Genomic DNA, 14,658 nt, shown 5'->3' on the forward strand with positions numbered 1-14,658 from the left:
TCCCCCGCCGCGCGCACATAACACCCTGATGATCTGAAGCGGGAGGCCGCTCACTCCTGCTCGAAGGTGAGCCCACAAATCACTGTAATGCATTCAGCAGGGGTCTGTCGCCGTCTCTTGTTTCCCACTCTCCTACTCTTTGCCACTCACAACGCTCGTCGTTAAAAATTCATTAGACGCTGTTTGATTCGCCTCCTCAAGGATGTCACCCTTGATGGCCGACTGTGTAGGAAAAGGCAGCTTTGGTGGGCCGGAGGGGATTGATGGAGCTCCCGGTGTGTGCTGAGGTCCTCTTCGTGTCTTTGATGTATATGCATCAGATCACAGGATCGGAGTTTGATCAAGTCATGTAAGTGGCAAGTGCATGACCACAGTGTGTTTAACTGCTGTTAGGGCTCTTATACTTGTGCAACGTATTCTTTTGAATTACTTACTTCAAAACTGACAAGCTGTGCTGTATGAATTTTGAATATACGCAGATCTCTGTACAGAGAGAAATGCACGAAATTCCTGCATGGGGTCCTTAGAAAGAAGTAAATTTGGTGCAATGTGGACAGGGACGTGGAAGGTTTGGGTTAGGGGCGGAGCTTCAGGTCTCACAGTCACACATATGTAAATGTACCATGGCCCGACCCTTCGCCTCTCCTTTACTTCCAAATGTTGCGAATGAGTGGGAAAATAAAACATTTACTTCCAGAGGCAAAGCAAATTGCAGCACAGCTTTGCATGGACTTCAGCTTTGGTGAACTTTGACCTACGTTATACGCTTCACATTCACATATTTATGACTGAGCCCTCAGCCTGGCATGTCCTCACAAAGTCTTCATTTACTCAATTACTCCAGGTCACTTTTGTTGTTCAAGAAAACTGTACCGAGCAATAACTCAGGTCAAGAAAATGGCCTATACAATTATTTTAAGAACAGGCCTGGACTAGTGACAAATAATGAACATATGTGGTGTAAGTAAATCAGCTTGTTTCAAAAGAGCAGCAGCAGATACCTCGGCTGACAAAGACAATTGATGAAGATGGTTGAAGGTGAAGGTGCAGTATATTGTCAATATAATAAAAATATATATAACTGATCACCTTTCATTTTATTTTTCCTTCATTTAGGGGTTATTGCAGACGGGTTTCAAAACAGCAACCAATTTTAATTTATCATAACTGCTGATTCAACCAGGCTCTCGTTTCAATTACTGTGTGAATTTACTCAAGCAGCTTATTTTTTTTATTATTTTCTAGATCAATATTAGAATATTGACAAAATTCTCTCTGCTCTCATTAAAGTGAAGGTTTACAAAGATTTTTTTCGAAGCCCTCAAATGACTTTTTTGTTCACACTGGCTTAAATATTGAGATTGAACTGAATCTAATATTGAATTTGAGGTAATATGAATATGTGACACCACTAAAAGCTCTGCAGCAGCTTCTAGCAGTTTTTAAAAGGTCGCGAATAAAGCTGAGTGTCAATATCTAATGATTTATAACCAAAAAGTTAAAAACAACGGAATTGAATGTTTGATTTTCATACATAATTTACACAGTTTCCTCCAGATATGCTGTGTGACACAAGTCAACTTATTAATTCTTTATATACAGCTCCAGTTTCAAGGATCTCGATTTATATTTTATCACAAACATTTTCCTCCTCTGGCAAAGAGGCGCTGATTCAAGTTGACACATGACGGATGTGAAAAATTGTCCCGTGTGATTTGCAGGTTGTGTTATTCTCTCTCTTCACACTCATGCTGCAATCCAAACAAAACATAAATGACTTTTGGTCCCTGACCAAAGCACATGTACCAGCAAGCAGGGCCAATGACTGTGATGAATATATATATATACATATATCAGAAAACTATATTATGCACACCCACACATATATACTGTATATATGAAGATGACTACACAAACCTTGATGATGAATGCAGAGATGAATATTAATGATATTAATAAAGCACAAAGGTGTGATTGAAGTGTAATTTTAATGTACAGTCATTTTATTCTGAGAAGATGAATCCACTTGCTTTTCATTTTCCCTCCTTCCCACCCTCCCTCTCTACTTTCTTTTAATGCCAACCCCCCCCCCAACATGTAATTTATTCAAGGCTCAGCATTTAGCAGGCCTAATCCTCTCTGCCGATGCTTTTAGGGGCTCGTACAGTACAGTAATTGTATAAAAGAGTAAAAGTGGGGTTTCAGGCACTTTCATAATCACCTGCTCTTTGCCAAGAGCACACCGAAGGTAGTGTGGGAAATGGAGGTGGGGAGAAAAAGAGAAGGAGAGAAGCCAAAAAAACCTTGACACAGGAGAATCAGCTGTCTACTGGACCGGTGAGCCGGGTCAGGCCGATAGGAGCTTGGCCGGCACGGTCAGTGCACTCAGGCTCGGTCCTGTCCTGCAGCTCCGGTGCTGGTCCCCGGCCATAATGGAATCTGACAGCATGTAAATTAGCTTTTAAAAGAGCTGGTGAAAGCTGGTCATTTTTCACATTTAGTGGACCGGTGTATTTGCAAGGTCCCCAGCTGTCACACTACATCCCCGCCTTTCCGCAGGTACGGAGAGGCGCGCAGCGTACAGTAGCAAACCCTGATTGCAAATGTCGTCCAGGCTGGAGGATGCATTCCACATTCGTTATGTCTTTTTCTGCAGCCACCACGATTTAGCATCTGTCTCTTTCTTCTCCATTGAGTAGAAAGCAGCATACTGTTTTCCAACATCTTTTATATGATGTGGTACTTTCTTTCTCTATTTCATACACCCAATTTTCAAGATTGTTAACTACTAAAGTATTTATCCCTTTAGCGTTTAGCTTTTTCACCTTTTAACCAACAATTTGAATTGTTTCCAGTATTTTCAACAATTTCAACTTTGTTAACCACTTGAACTATTCCAGTTTTCATCCATTTACGTTTAGCAATGTTCATTTCAAAAGTTTTCTTTCAACAGCTTTAACTGTTTATCTCCTACTTTTTTTACTTATTATGTCATCTATTTATCCATTCATTTGACAACTCTGTCTTTTTAGCTTCCTTTTAGCTGCTAACAGTTTATTTCCTTTATTTTATATATTCTGAGTGTTTATCCATTACTTTTAATTGTATGTTTTATAATTTCCTCTTTCAACCTATTTGCTCACTTGTCAACTACTGGTAGATTTTGAACACTTTCATTTTGTGTTTACTCTCCTTCTTAACACAGATATGTCTGTATATAATTTAACTACAATTTCCCGTTTCAGTTCGTGTTGCAAGATAAGTTAACTAACTGGCCTTTGCATGTATACACTGAGAAATCCAGAAGACCCTTGTTAGGATGCACTGGCATATAAATGTCTATTTGTTGTGAAGCTGCAGAGATTTGTTCCTCTCCTATTCAGAGGAAAATAAACATCAGCTCTTAAGACGATTACAGGTGTCTGATTTTTAATGAAGGTTTATGTTAGCAAATAACCTCCATATAACACGCTATTAGGATTATGTTTACGCCATTAACTGTGTTACAATAAAACTATCAAAAGCAAATCCACTCCTGCACACAGTCTTAACAGTTGCACACGGTGCAGTCACCTCACCCAGATGCTCTCGGGTCGGCTCAGCTCAGCAGCACCAGTGCAGCATTAATGAGCAGCGATAATGACTAAAGGCAGTTAGTTAGAGTTAAATGGAGCTTGAACACCCAGCTGACAATGAACCGTCTACCGCAGTGAGGTGGATCGTGGGGAGTGGAGACGGTGCTCAGGCCTGCAGCTCAGGAGTTTAACCTGAGACTTCACGTGTCAAACTCCTCGCAACGGCAAGGCGCTCGATGGAGCAGGAGGTGAGGTCAGCACTACCGCTGATATACACACTAATTAGTGTTCTGATGTGTGTCAGGCTCAGTTTTGTATGTTCTTGTTAGTAAACTAACAGTAGCCAACATTTATTCTGTGTTTAATAAAAGATTTTAAAGGTACAGTGTGTACAATTTAGTGATATCTAGTGTTGAAATTGCATGTTGCAGCTGATCAACCCTCACCTCACCATCTCCTTCCAAACATGAAAAAGCACCTGTGGTAGCTTCAGTTGTCGTAAAAGCTCAAATGGTGTTTAGTTTGTCCAGTCTGGACTAATGTAAAAAACATGGCGAGAGTGTCCTCTCGATGTAAATATAAAGTATTTAAATATAAAGTGGTAAAGAAAACTACAATTCATACAATTTAGATGAAACGAACAAGTGAAAACATCATGAGGATTATTTTATATTAAATCTCTGCCAATAGTTTTACCTAAATCTTACACACTGGACCTTTACCTACATAACTAGATAACTACATATTCTGCATTTGCACCATAGTGATGTTCCTGCAGTAGAAGGACATCCAAAAAAATTGTGACTTAAAACTTTATCTAAACTTTTTACTTATTATTCACAACATTTTGTGTAGTTTTATTTAGTTGTATGCATTTATAACCGTTTAATATGAAAATAGTCTATTTAAATGTATTCATATATACTTTGTCCTCTTTAGAAGTCCATTGTAAATTCTATCACATATTCAGAGTAACCTTCAGGGTGCCTCTCATTTGCTATTTATGATGTGAAAACTTTGAATCTCCACATATCAAAACCACCAGATCCTAGATTAAACTGTATAATACCAAGGTCATGAAAAGCAAGAGTGTTACACGCACTTATAAAAAAAAAAACCCACACAAGTCTTCTAATTAGATGTTAGAAAATAAAAATTAATTAGTTAAAGATGCAAAAATAGATTTTCTCTCAGTGTCTTGGGGGCAAAGCTCATCACAACTCTTTGTTGTTATGGGAGCAGTTACACCTGCAGATACAGAGCAGCATTTGCATTCATTTAGAGTTGTGTTTATGACTATATACCTAAATATACTGTACATAAGCACCTGATTCCTGTATATAAAAACCTTTATAAGCTAGTGAGCATTTTTCCAGCTCTATTTGTGTGTACAGTTGTGTCTTTATTTTTTTTTACTGTTAACACAACTCAACTGACTTGTTTATGGTATAAGTATATATAATATAATACAGTATATACAGTCATCTCTTAACTGTGTGTATTAGAGAGGCTTTGGAAAACATTAGCCAGATTCTTGAATTTACACTAACACCATACAATTCTAATATTCACTCTTATTTTAGCTCTGTTTTTGGTCTCCACCAGCTCATTTGAGAAATATCTGCAGTTAAATGCACCGTTATGTTTTTCAGCTCGCAGTTTATTACTGGGCAAAGAGCATCAGAGCTTTTGTTTCCTGAAAACACCTGATGTGGCCAAAACTAATGATATATGAGCTGTGGTAGTGAAGCGCACCAGTGGTTGTTCAGGTTGTGGGTCAGGAAACCAAAACAATGAGCTGAAAGAAGCTAAAACACTTAATATATCTGTCAGTAAAAGGGATGACATCACGACAAGAGACATCTTTCTCATCCACATTATATCCAATAGTATAGCAGTAATAGCAGTAATAGTATAAAGGTGAAACCTCCATTAGCTGCTATTAAGCAAAAGCAATGATGGATTCCACGCATGGTCTCGCCGGCGTGTCACCCGCTGAGGTAATGTTTTGTCTCTCTCTAACCTTGACAGATTATTGACCACAGTGAGAAAACCTGCATGTTTTATAGGTTGAAAATATTGGCAGGGAGCGGCATCTTGTGAGGTGAGAAGCTGAGCTGGTCATATTGCGTATCGATCTACCTCGCACCGTGATGGCAGCACTTAATTAGATTTATATTGTAAACAACGACTCGCAGTATGAAATCTGAATTAGCAGGTAAGTGTTATCCATCAAAGCAAATAATAATATTTTGTGCAGCCTGATGCAGTATTGGTATTTGGGAGATTTATCCGGGCTGTAAATGGAGGGAGAATCTTCACCCTCTGGGTCGCCCTGCAGGCTGCGGAGCGACACACGCAGCCTGTGTACTCTCCCTCCTTGTCTCCGCTGCGCAGGCATAGCTCGGTGACAGAAACGGTGACTGACAAATACACAAAACATGCAGGAATGCAAACACACAGGCGTGCACTCCCATCCCTCCCTTGAAAAGAGGAAAATGCAGATACATGAATCTTTGAAGCTCATACACCTAAGGCACCAGTGTACTCGCTTTATAATACGTTGCCCCAATTGTGTCGTCGTTCTCTGCAGGGCTCCTTTCTGCCTGTACCTGCTAGGAAAACCCCACATTGTCGTGTGCTAATCAAATTAAAATGTGTGGAGGCTTGACTCCAAACAGTGTCAGAGAAACCTTAAGGATATGCAGCAGTTTATTGGAATTCAATTCTGAAGATGTAATTAACTCCATCCCCTCCGCCCGACAATCAGTCTCTCATGGAGAGAGGGGAGGAAAAAAAGGTCTATTCTGAGGTTTAATTTCCAGCTCCAGATATTCCTCTGTACACAGTCATGAGGTGGGGGGGTGCACAGGTGGAGTAGAAGTCGAGTATGGCTGAGCATTATGGTTCAAACCAGGATTTCGTGAGAGAAGCAGAAACCAGGGTTCAGACCTCTGCTTCCTGTAGTTTATCTTGGGATCAAACGGCTGAGTTTCCCGCCCGAAGTCAGAGGGGATTTGAGTGGATTTCTGCTACTTGTTTGAGGAGGTTCACACATATTCCCCAAGGTGCAATGTAGAATATAACAAATACTTTAAACGAATACTTCGCTTATACCTGGAAGTGCCTTAAGTCGCAATTTTATTATCAGTGTGTAGTATTTTTACTTCTGAATAACCACAGATACCCATTGTGTGTTCAATAAGAGCTTGGCACATGAAAAACACACTTTCTCTGCCATGTGAAATATTGTATTTATATAATATATTATTTATATTATTTCATTGTGCTAATGTTAAGTGCATGTTGGTCAGTGCATGTCTGTATCATGATTTCTTTTTATTGCCCTATAAATCAATTTGCCTTTGGGATTAATAAAGTTGTATTGTATTAAATGATAAGATAGTCTGCATACAAGTAGCTTGGCACAGTCACTGGACACTGAACAGTGTGGTGGACTGTATCAGACAGCATATGACTACACTGTTAACTCAATTCAGATCATATCTGTTGGTTTAATTCTATTTAATCCAACTGTTTTAAACTAAAATAAGTAATAAATGACTGTTAGATTTATAAGTTGATTTCAGTATCATTTAACTTGCTTATGTTATTATGTTATGTATAATTGTCTGGCTTAACAACAACTGAAGTTTTTGTGTATTTTGGATTTATTGTATTTTCATTGTTAGTGTAAATGTAAATGTGTCCTTATATGCTGTTAAACAGGCCTGGGGATCATCATATTATCATATCATCACACTGTTCTTCTTCTGGTGTTAATTGTTGTGATACTCTCTCTTCTACAAGTTTAGCCACGGCTTTGATTACACACTACATGTGATGTCACAAAAACCCCCAGTGAAAACAGTCTTTCTCACACACAGTGAAGCTTTAACACAAGTAAAGTGGCAAAATGTTTTTCTGAATAAGGCTGAATTCAAATTTTACCAGTACTGTCAAATGTTCTTGTGTAAATGTTGTACCTCCTTTTCTATTTGCTTCACCAAATGTTGAACTATATGCATTTCCTTATATTGTATTCCTTTACTTCTTCTTATATAAGATCAGAATATGCATCATTATTATTTATTTGTGACATTCAAGTCAAAACTGTTTCATCATATATATAAAGAAACACTGACAAATACAATTTTAACCTCAACTGTGTTGGACCATTTAATCTTATTAGGTTAAATCAAGTATATCAGATGTGATGTTCACTGCATGTGTATCATGTAAAATTGCTGTTTTAAAGCAAAGCAACATTCAACCGTACTTGGCCATAGAACATATGGTAATACCCTAATTATGATTTCAAGTGGCATCCAGTGAAGTGAACTCAATAGCCCTTGAGAACAGTAGCGGAAAACCACATGACAGCATTCATCATCGTACAAAGGAATCCTGTGGAATGCATAATTGCATCCTCATACGGATTATTGCCTCCGACGGACATTTTCTCTCATATTATGTTATTGCACAGAACACATCTCAACTCTATCAGAGGGAGTGTGAGCTCATTGTTTAAGCTCTGAATACAGCTGCTAGAATTTGTATATAACGATATTATATCTGTTACAGCTTGATCCCTCTTTGAATTTCTTCTCCATGTGGTTTTTCTAATTTCTCACCAGAGCTGGGATGTTTTTAAATTGCGTTTTTCTTGCACTGCTTCTGAGACCACAGTATTGTAAAGCACAATGAGTCATTTTACATTGTACTTCATTTTACGTTATGTTTTATTTGCAAAGTTATTTTCTGTCTTTTGTGTAACGTGTGCTGGGATTGACTCAAACCCCACATGACACAGCAGTTGAGGTGGTTGAACCCTATAAAGCCCTTGTTTTCCATTTTGTTGAGCATGAGAATATTGAGTTGTGATATTTTTATGTATTTATTCTGACTCCGGCCAACTCCAGCACTTAGCTGAATGCATGTAATGCCTCTGGAACATTTGCAGGGTTGACTGCTGTTTTCAGAACAAACCTTATCAGATGATTCCCAGAGTTACTAAAAATGTACCTGTTTATGAACAGGTAATAATATATATGTAGTTTAATTTCAGCAACGATGTTATTAAAAATAATTTACCAATTGGTTGAGATGTCAGTTAATATTGAGATGATATTGTTAATTATTAGCAGCAGAGATTATTTCCGTAGATTTTAACATTAACATTAACAAATACATTTATTGCACCGTTCATATCTTGACATTGTTTCTGTTTTGTTCGGAATATAGCAACATTCATTTTAAAGATGAAGCTTATGAAGAGTGCTGTTTGTAGCTTTAATTTTTCAAGGTCATCAAGTTCTTTCCAGTTAGTTTATAATTAATTTTTTTTCATATCCAGCATTTGAAGTTTAGTTAGCCCGGTTAACCTTGCAGTAGTTTTTGGTGTATTTGGAGTATTTTGCTGGTAGGAAATCAAATCTTTTGACAGCGTGGTAAGTCTGACGTGTGTGAGTGTTTTGTGTGTGACTGGCGGAGATGTGTAAATATGGGGTTTTACGTTTTTAAGCATTTCATGTGACACACGAGAGAAGACTTCAGTGAAGACCTCTGGGAAACGTCCCCAACTAGACGAGTGTCCACTGACACCTCTGTCTTCAATAAGTCTTTTTCTGAAAACTGACACTTGAAAATGAGAGTCGTCTTATGATCAGGAATGTCCTATATTTGAGTGTGGAAAATAAAAATTCTAAGATGTTTTAAATGACAGTAGATATCAGTGACAAAGAATACAAGCAAAATCTAACTATTAAGCACAGTGACAGTTGTGGAACCACTGGGGCTGGTTCAACCTTAGCCCAAAGACTGAGCCCAGATTTGAGTAAACAGGTCATAATTCCGATGTGTTTGTGACTTTGGAGAATATCACTTTCATTGCTTTGCCTTTTTGTTATTTATAAATACAAAATTTGGGGTTGAGACATTGCTCTTGTTTAAATGGATGTTCAAACAAATAGGTGCATTTTATTTGCTTTTAATGGAGTCAAGTGTCTGCAGGTCAGTGCAAAAGTGCACTTTTACTTTACATTTGCGTCTCAACCATTTGGTACAGGTTCATGATTTTAGCAAAATGCACCAAAATCAGCTAAAAGAACCCAACAAAAAGGAAGAAATAAAAAGGAAAGTTTGAAAAAAATATGGATCGATGTGTTATTCTCCAGCAAGTTACGCACTTACTGACACCTGGCATCCTCCCAGGACAATCACCTGCTGGAACGGCTAAAGAATAACCTTGATTAAATGGGTCTCAGGAATGATTGAGAGGCCTCGTCGCCTGTCCCATCATATATTTTCCCACTGGTCGTAAACCCAGAAGATCACCTGGGAGAGAAAAAGGAAACTTCCATTTAGCGTCACCGCGCACACACACACACACACACACATACCGGAATGAGGTAAACGGCATTCCCTTTGATGACCTTGAACAACAGGCAGCATCTACATGTGCAGGGGACGTTTCTTTTCATGTATTTAATTTATTCTTAAAATATTTCATGATAAAAAATGTATGTAAATGACTCTAATACTTCTGCAACGCTTCCTCTGTCTCTCTCTCGCTCTCTCTCTCTCTCTCTCTCTCTCCTGGTTGTGTTCCTCGGCATTGGAGAGAGAGAGGCCGGATTTGTGCGAACAAACACAAGCACAAAAATAAATTAAGAGATCAAAACCCATAGAGAGGAAATGAGTCAGTATTCCACACCGTGTACAATACAATATCATAGCAAATTAGCAGATTTCAATGGCTTCCACTGACTACCATAGATTTACAACGTTCTGTTGGCTGCAGATCAGTCCTCAATAAATTGTGTCGCTTTTTTTTTTCTCCATGAATGGTTCTGATAGACAGAGACTTGTTGATGACCATGAAAAGAAAGCGGCTACTGAGGTGTGAACAGAAAACCTGGGACTACGAGCCAGCAGTAATGAGAACAACAGCATTTGTTCACATCCTACTAAACTGCCATTGTGACCACATTTTAAGTCCAATAAGCTTCTCTACAAAGGTACAACATATAAAACTGTTAAATATATAACTTTTTAGGGCCTTTCAAAATACATATAATGACATTTCTTTCCTCCTTTTCAGACTCAACAGCGTTTATACTCTCTGTAGATATTCATCATTTCTCTGATATGATTTACGCGCCTCATCCGCGACCAACCCGACAATTCTTTCCGCAAGCTGTCCCAACCGTAGCTACTGAAAAATGCAACTCAGATTTTTCTTTTTTTTTTTTTCTTCTTCTTCTTTGATACACAGTTATACGTATGTAGTACCTATATCTCCAGTTCCAAAATACAGTGGTGGGCTTAGTCTGAGAAAAAAAAAAAAAGTCTTGGAGTTTTTAAAAGTACTCCTTTGTTTTGCACGTGCCGCTGGATGCAGGGCTTGTCCTCCTGTGCACTGTGTCTCTGTGAGGGGAGGGGGCAGTCATTGGTCGGCAAGGACACAAGCAGCGAGTTCACAAAGTCTCTGTGTGTCTTTGCCAGATGGTCCGCTCTGTTAATATGATCATATTTGTTGTTTTGCTCTTTGGTCTATAAAAATATGAGAGGTTTACTCCAGCAGAAGGCCTATTCACAGCAGAGAGCGTAAGAAGCAACAGGGTCTAGTCTGTGATGATCCCGTCTATGCTCTGGAACTCCTGTTCTAGAGAAGCAAGGAGACAGATGTGGGAAATCCTTTGATTCAAAGCGGTTGTTCCAAATAGGAGTCCAATGAGTCGAGAAACCATTCATGGGATTTTATTTATGGTGTCCCGATCCTCCGTGGCACGAGCAGGTGCTGCCAATTTCAACAGAGCAGGCAGATAGAGCGGAGAGGAGGTGGTTGCAACATGTTGACCCGACGACAGATAGCAGGAGGGAGCAGTCACAAACCCGGAGGAGCCAGTCACAGGAAATAGGAACTGTTTTACAGTGAGTACTTTGTCCAGTGTCCAGGGGAGAGGTTGTTCCCTCACACAGTCACTCCCTGGTTTTCCAGTCTCTGGCTGTGTTAAGAGACCTGTGGATCAACAAGAACAGAGCAAATATGATAGAAATGTTTTAGCAACGTTGAGAAAAGCAAACTGGCTAATAGCTGCAGTGTGTTTGGTGTTGGTGCATTGTAAAATCTTGACCTCAATCTGTACACTGTGAAGTGTTTAGGAGCTTTAAATATAAAATTTAATTGAGCTGAATACTCAACATTTGTGTCATCAAACTTCTCATCCAACCTTCGGCAAAAAAGCCAAGAAATATCTGAAATGTTGAGCTATTCTTTTGGAGGAGTCGTATTCTTCTTTTTCAGTTTTTCTTTCCTCTAGTGTGTCATGAAGGTTTTTTATTTCTCTAAGAGTTCAGTAAAGTTAAAAAGTCTAAATTTGTGGTGAAGGGAGCTCCTATCCCCAAACACCACTGGTGAAGCTTCTGAAACACCTCGTCAGTAAGATACCTCTGCAACATTGTGGTGTCATGTGACATCAGGATCATTTCCACAGATAAAGTGAGCATTATATTCTCCTTTGAAAATAAAATACAAGAAGAATCAATGAAGACATTGTTGTAAGAACTCTGTATTCCCATTGCTACTCAGGAGGCGTTAACTGCATGACTATTGTAGCATTGTAAAATAAAAACATTCAACAGCTTCCTCTGTCAAACCCGTGTTTTGCGACACAAATATTTAGAATTCTTCAGTGAGTGCCACGCGATAGCAAAGCCTGTCTCACAGTGCAGAGACTGAGAAACAATTAATCTACCGCAGAAAGACATATCTGGAAGCCTCTTCGCCATCTGGCTCCCGCCAGTCACACAGCCAACTTGACAGAGGTGCTGGAGCCTTCCAAGACTGCTGCATTAATTCATAGTAATGAACTCTTGATGATTTCACAGGGTGCAAATTGCCATGAAAGGGGCAGGTGTTGGATGGAGTACTAGCATGCTTCACACTGTGACAGTGTCTGACGCAGTGGGAATAATAAACATCTCCACGAGCTCTGGGTTTAATAGAGATAATGTCATGGTTTTGTTGAAGCCGGGCATGAAATGACCCAGAGGTATAACAGCGCAAAAGCAGGGGCATGACTGTGCGAACCGTCTGACTGTGACTGCTGCCCAAACAGGTGTTTAATCCCGCTGTGAGCACAGCTTCCTGCCCTCAATGCCTCCTAGTGGACACGCTGACATTACAGCAGCACTGAGCGGTCAAGCTGCCACTGATAAACGAAGGAGGACAAACACTGTTGTAGAAATCTCAGGAGAAATTGATTGGAAATGGATTTAAATAGATGCCGGGCGTTGTTATATGTAAAATCCACCACATAGTCTGGGTCCACCGTGGCAATTCCCTTATACTCTCTCCATATTCCTCTATCTTCTTCTCACACCCACACTGTGGCAAATGGTCCCCCATGAATCTCACACACAAATCTTCTCTCATGTAAATGGAAGACCTTCTATTAAAAGAAGGAACGTTAGGTGAATATTAGCTGAATTTACCCTATGAATAAAATTCACAGGCCCTAGGTGATTATTACTTCGGGTTTTATCAGGAAAACGACCATATTACTCTATTTCATATCTTATAAAGGCACCAGAATATTTTACATTCTTTAGCTGGGGGAGTGCAGAGCTGAGGGAGATGTGATGCGGTGGTGGTCTGGCTATTGAACACATGGACGAACTTTAAGTGCAGCGGCCATGACTGTTCAAACAATACCAGAAAGAGAAAATTGGACTTTGGAGCGAGGCTGATACCTGCAGGAGGTGTCATAGTAACACAGAGTCCTGTGTGAAGGTCTTTCCTGTGCAGCCTCCTCTTGTTATGGTGCAAGCAATCCAGTCAATACATATCAATATGTGCCCGGCAGCTTTCAATCGAGTGCAAGGGAAAACATTTGATTTCATGGATGTTGACAACATATGAAGCTTCCTGTCTCCGGGCAAAGCTGAAACACTCCTATGTATAAATGAGAGTGCATGTGCACTTGTGCTGGCTTTGATATGCATTTTCCATGTGCATTCAAGTGAAGGTGCACGCAGCCACATCTGTCGGAGCTAAAGTAAACTGCGTTCACAATACATATGGACTCGCTCTCCAGCTGGGGAGTTAGCCGATTGAAAGCGAACGCATCCAAGCATATGGCCCCGGCTTGACATTTCCTCTCTGAGTGAACTCTTGCTGACTCCCATCAAAATGTCACAGTGTGGACAGCGTGCATGTTGAACGTGTGAACGAGCACGCACGGAGGAAAATTGATCTACTTTGCCTCTTCGAACTCTTTATCCAGACACAGACAGATGTGACAAATGCTTAATTCTCAGGGGTTTGCGGTTGATTAATTAACGTGCGATTGAATCATTACTTCTATCTAGTTGGTCTGGAAGCTTTTCTCCAGAGAAGCAAAGTTGATGCCAAAATATCAGCTAATGGACGAAAGCCCTTTCTGCTAATCTGTCATTCTTAAGTGCTCCTGCTTTTCGCATCAAGTGACTAAACTTGTATTAATGTCGTCGCTGTTTAACGTTGAGTCTTGTGCAGTCGAGCACGCTTCCCTTTCGGATCGGAGCACGCCGGCTACACAAAAGCCTGCGACATGAATATTCATCCTCGTCGGTTAGGAATGATCCACAGGTTAATAAGGGAAGGGAAATCGCTCATTACACGCTGTGAAGTTGAATAATGCCTGAAGCAGATACTGAGATCAAAATACACGAACGTGTATGTGCAGGCCTCCAGACACTAGGCCCCATTCCACATTAAGAGAAAGTTCAAAGCTACCCGGAGTGTTATGTCATTATCAATCCTCTCATACCACGTTTCTTCAGAACATCAAAGCAAACACTCTTTACTATCTGCGTTCTTCAATATGATCAGAAGTTGAATGCCTGAGAGGGAACATTAGAACACATTCAACCACAGTGGGATCAGGGGCAAATAACAAAATGTCACTTATTTGTTAAGATACAAACATGAAGGCGCCTGAAGTGTCTGCCTTAATACACTGTAATGTATAGATTATATCCCCTCATGCATCGTAAGCTACCGTGCTGCACGTGATGTGGAACCGTCATCTTATCTTAT

At 39.7% G+C, this 14,658-nt stretch overlaps 1 protein-coding gene across 3 annotated transcripts in view; it reads right to left on the minus strand.

Moving 5' to 3' along the window:
* Window positions 1-10,046: 10,046 nt before the first annotated feature.
* tafa5a (TAFA chemokine like family member 5a) overlaps window positions 10,047-14,658 on the minus strand; it is a 205,997-nt gene continuing 201,385 nt past the window's right edge. For all 3 annotated transcript variants that reach the window (XR_011240184.1, XR_011240185.1, XM_069520119.1), the window contains one exon: window positions 10,047-11,598. Coding sequence is in view for 1 of the 3 variants with exons in the window: in XM_069520119.1 (XP_069376220.1) it covers window positions 11,590-11,598 (9 nt within the window). In the remaining 2 variants the exon portion in view is untranslated. The remainder of the gene's footprint in view (window positions 11,599-14,658) is intronic.

The sequence above is a fragment of the Paralichthys olivaceus genome, chromosome 23, assembly GCF_024713975.1.
Source record: "Paralichthys olivaceus isolate ysfri-2021 chromosome 23, ASM2471397v2, whole genome shotgun sequence".
NCBI classification, from domain to species: Eukaryota; Metazoa; Chordata; class Actinopteri; order Pleuronectiformes; family Paralichthyidae; genus Paralichthys; species Paralichthys olivaceus.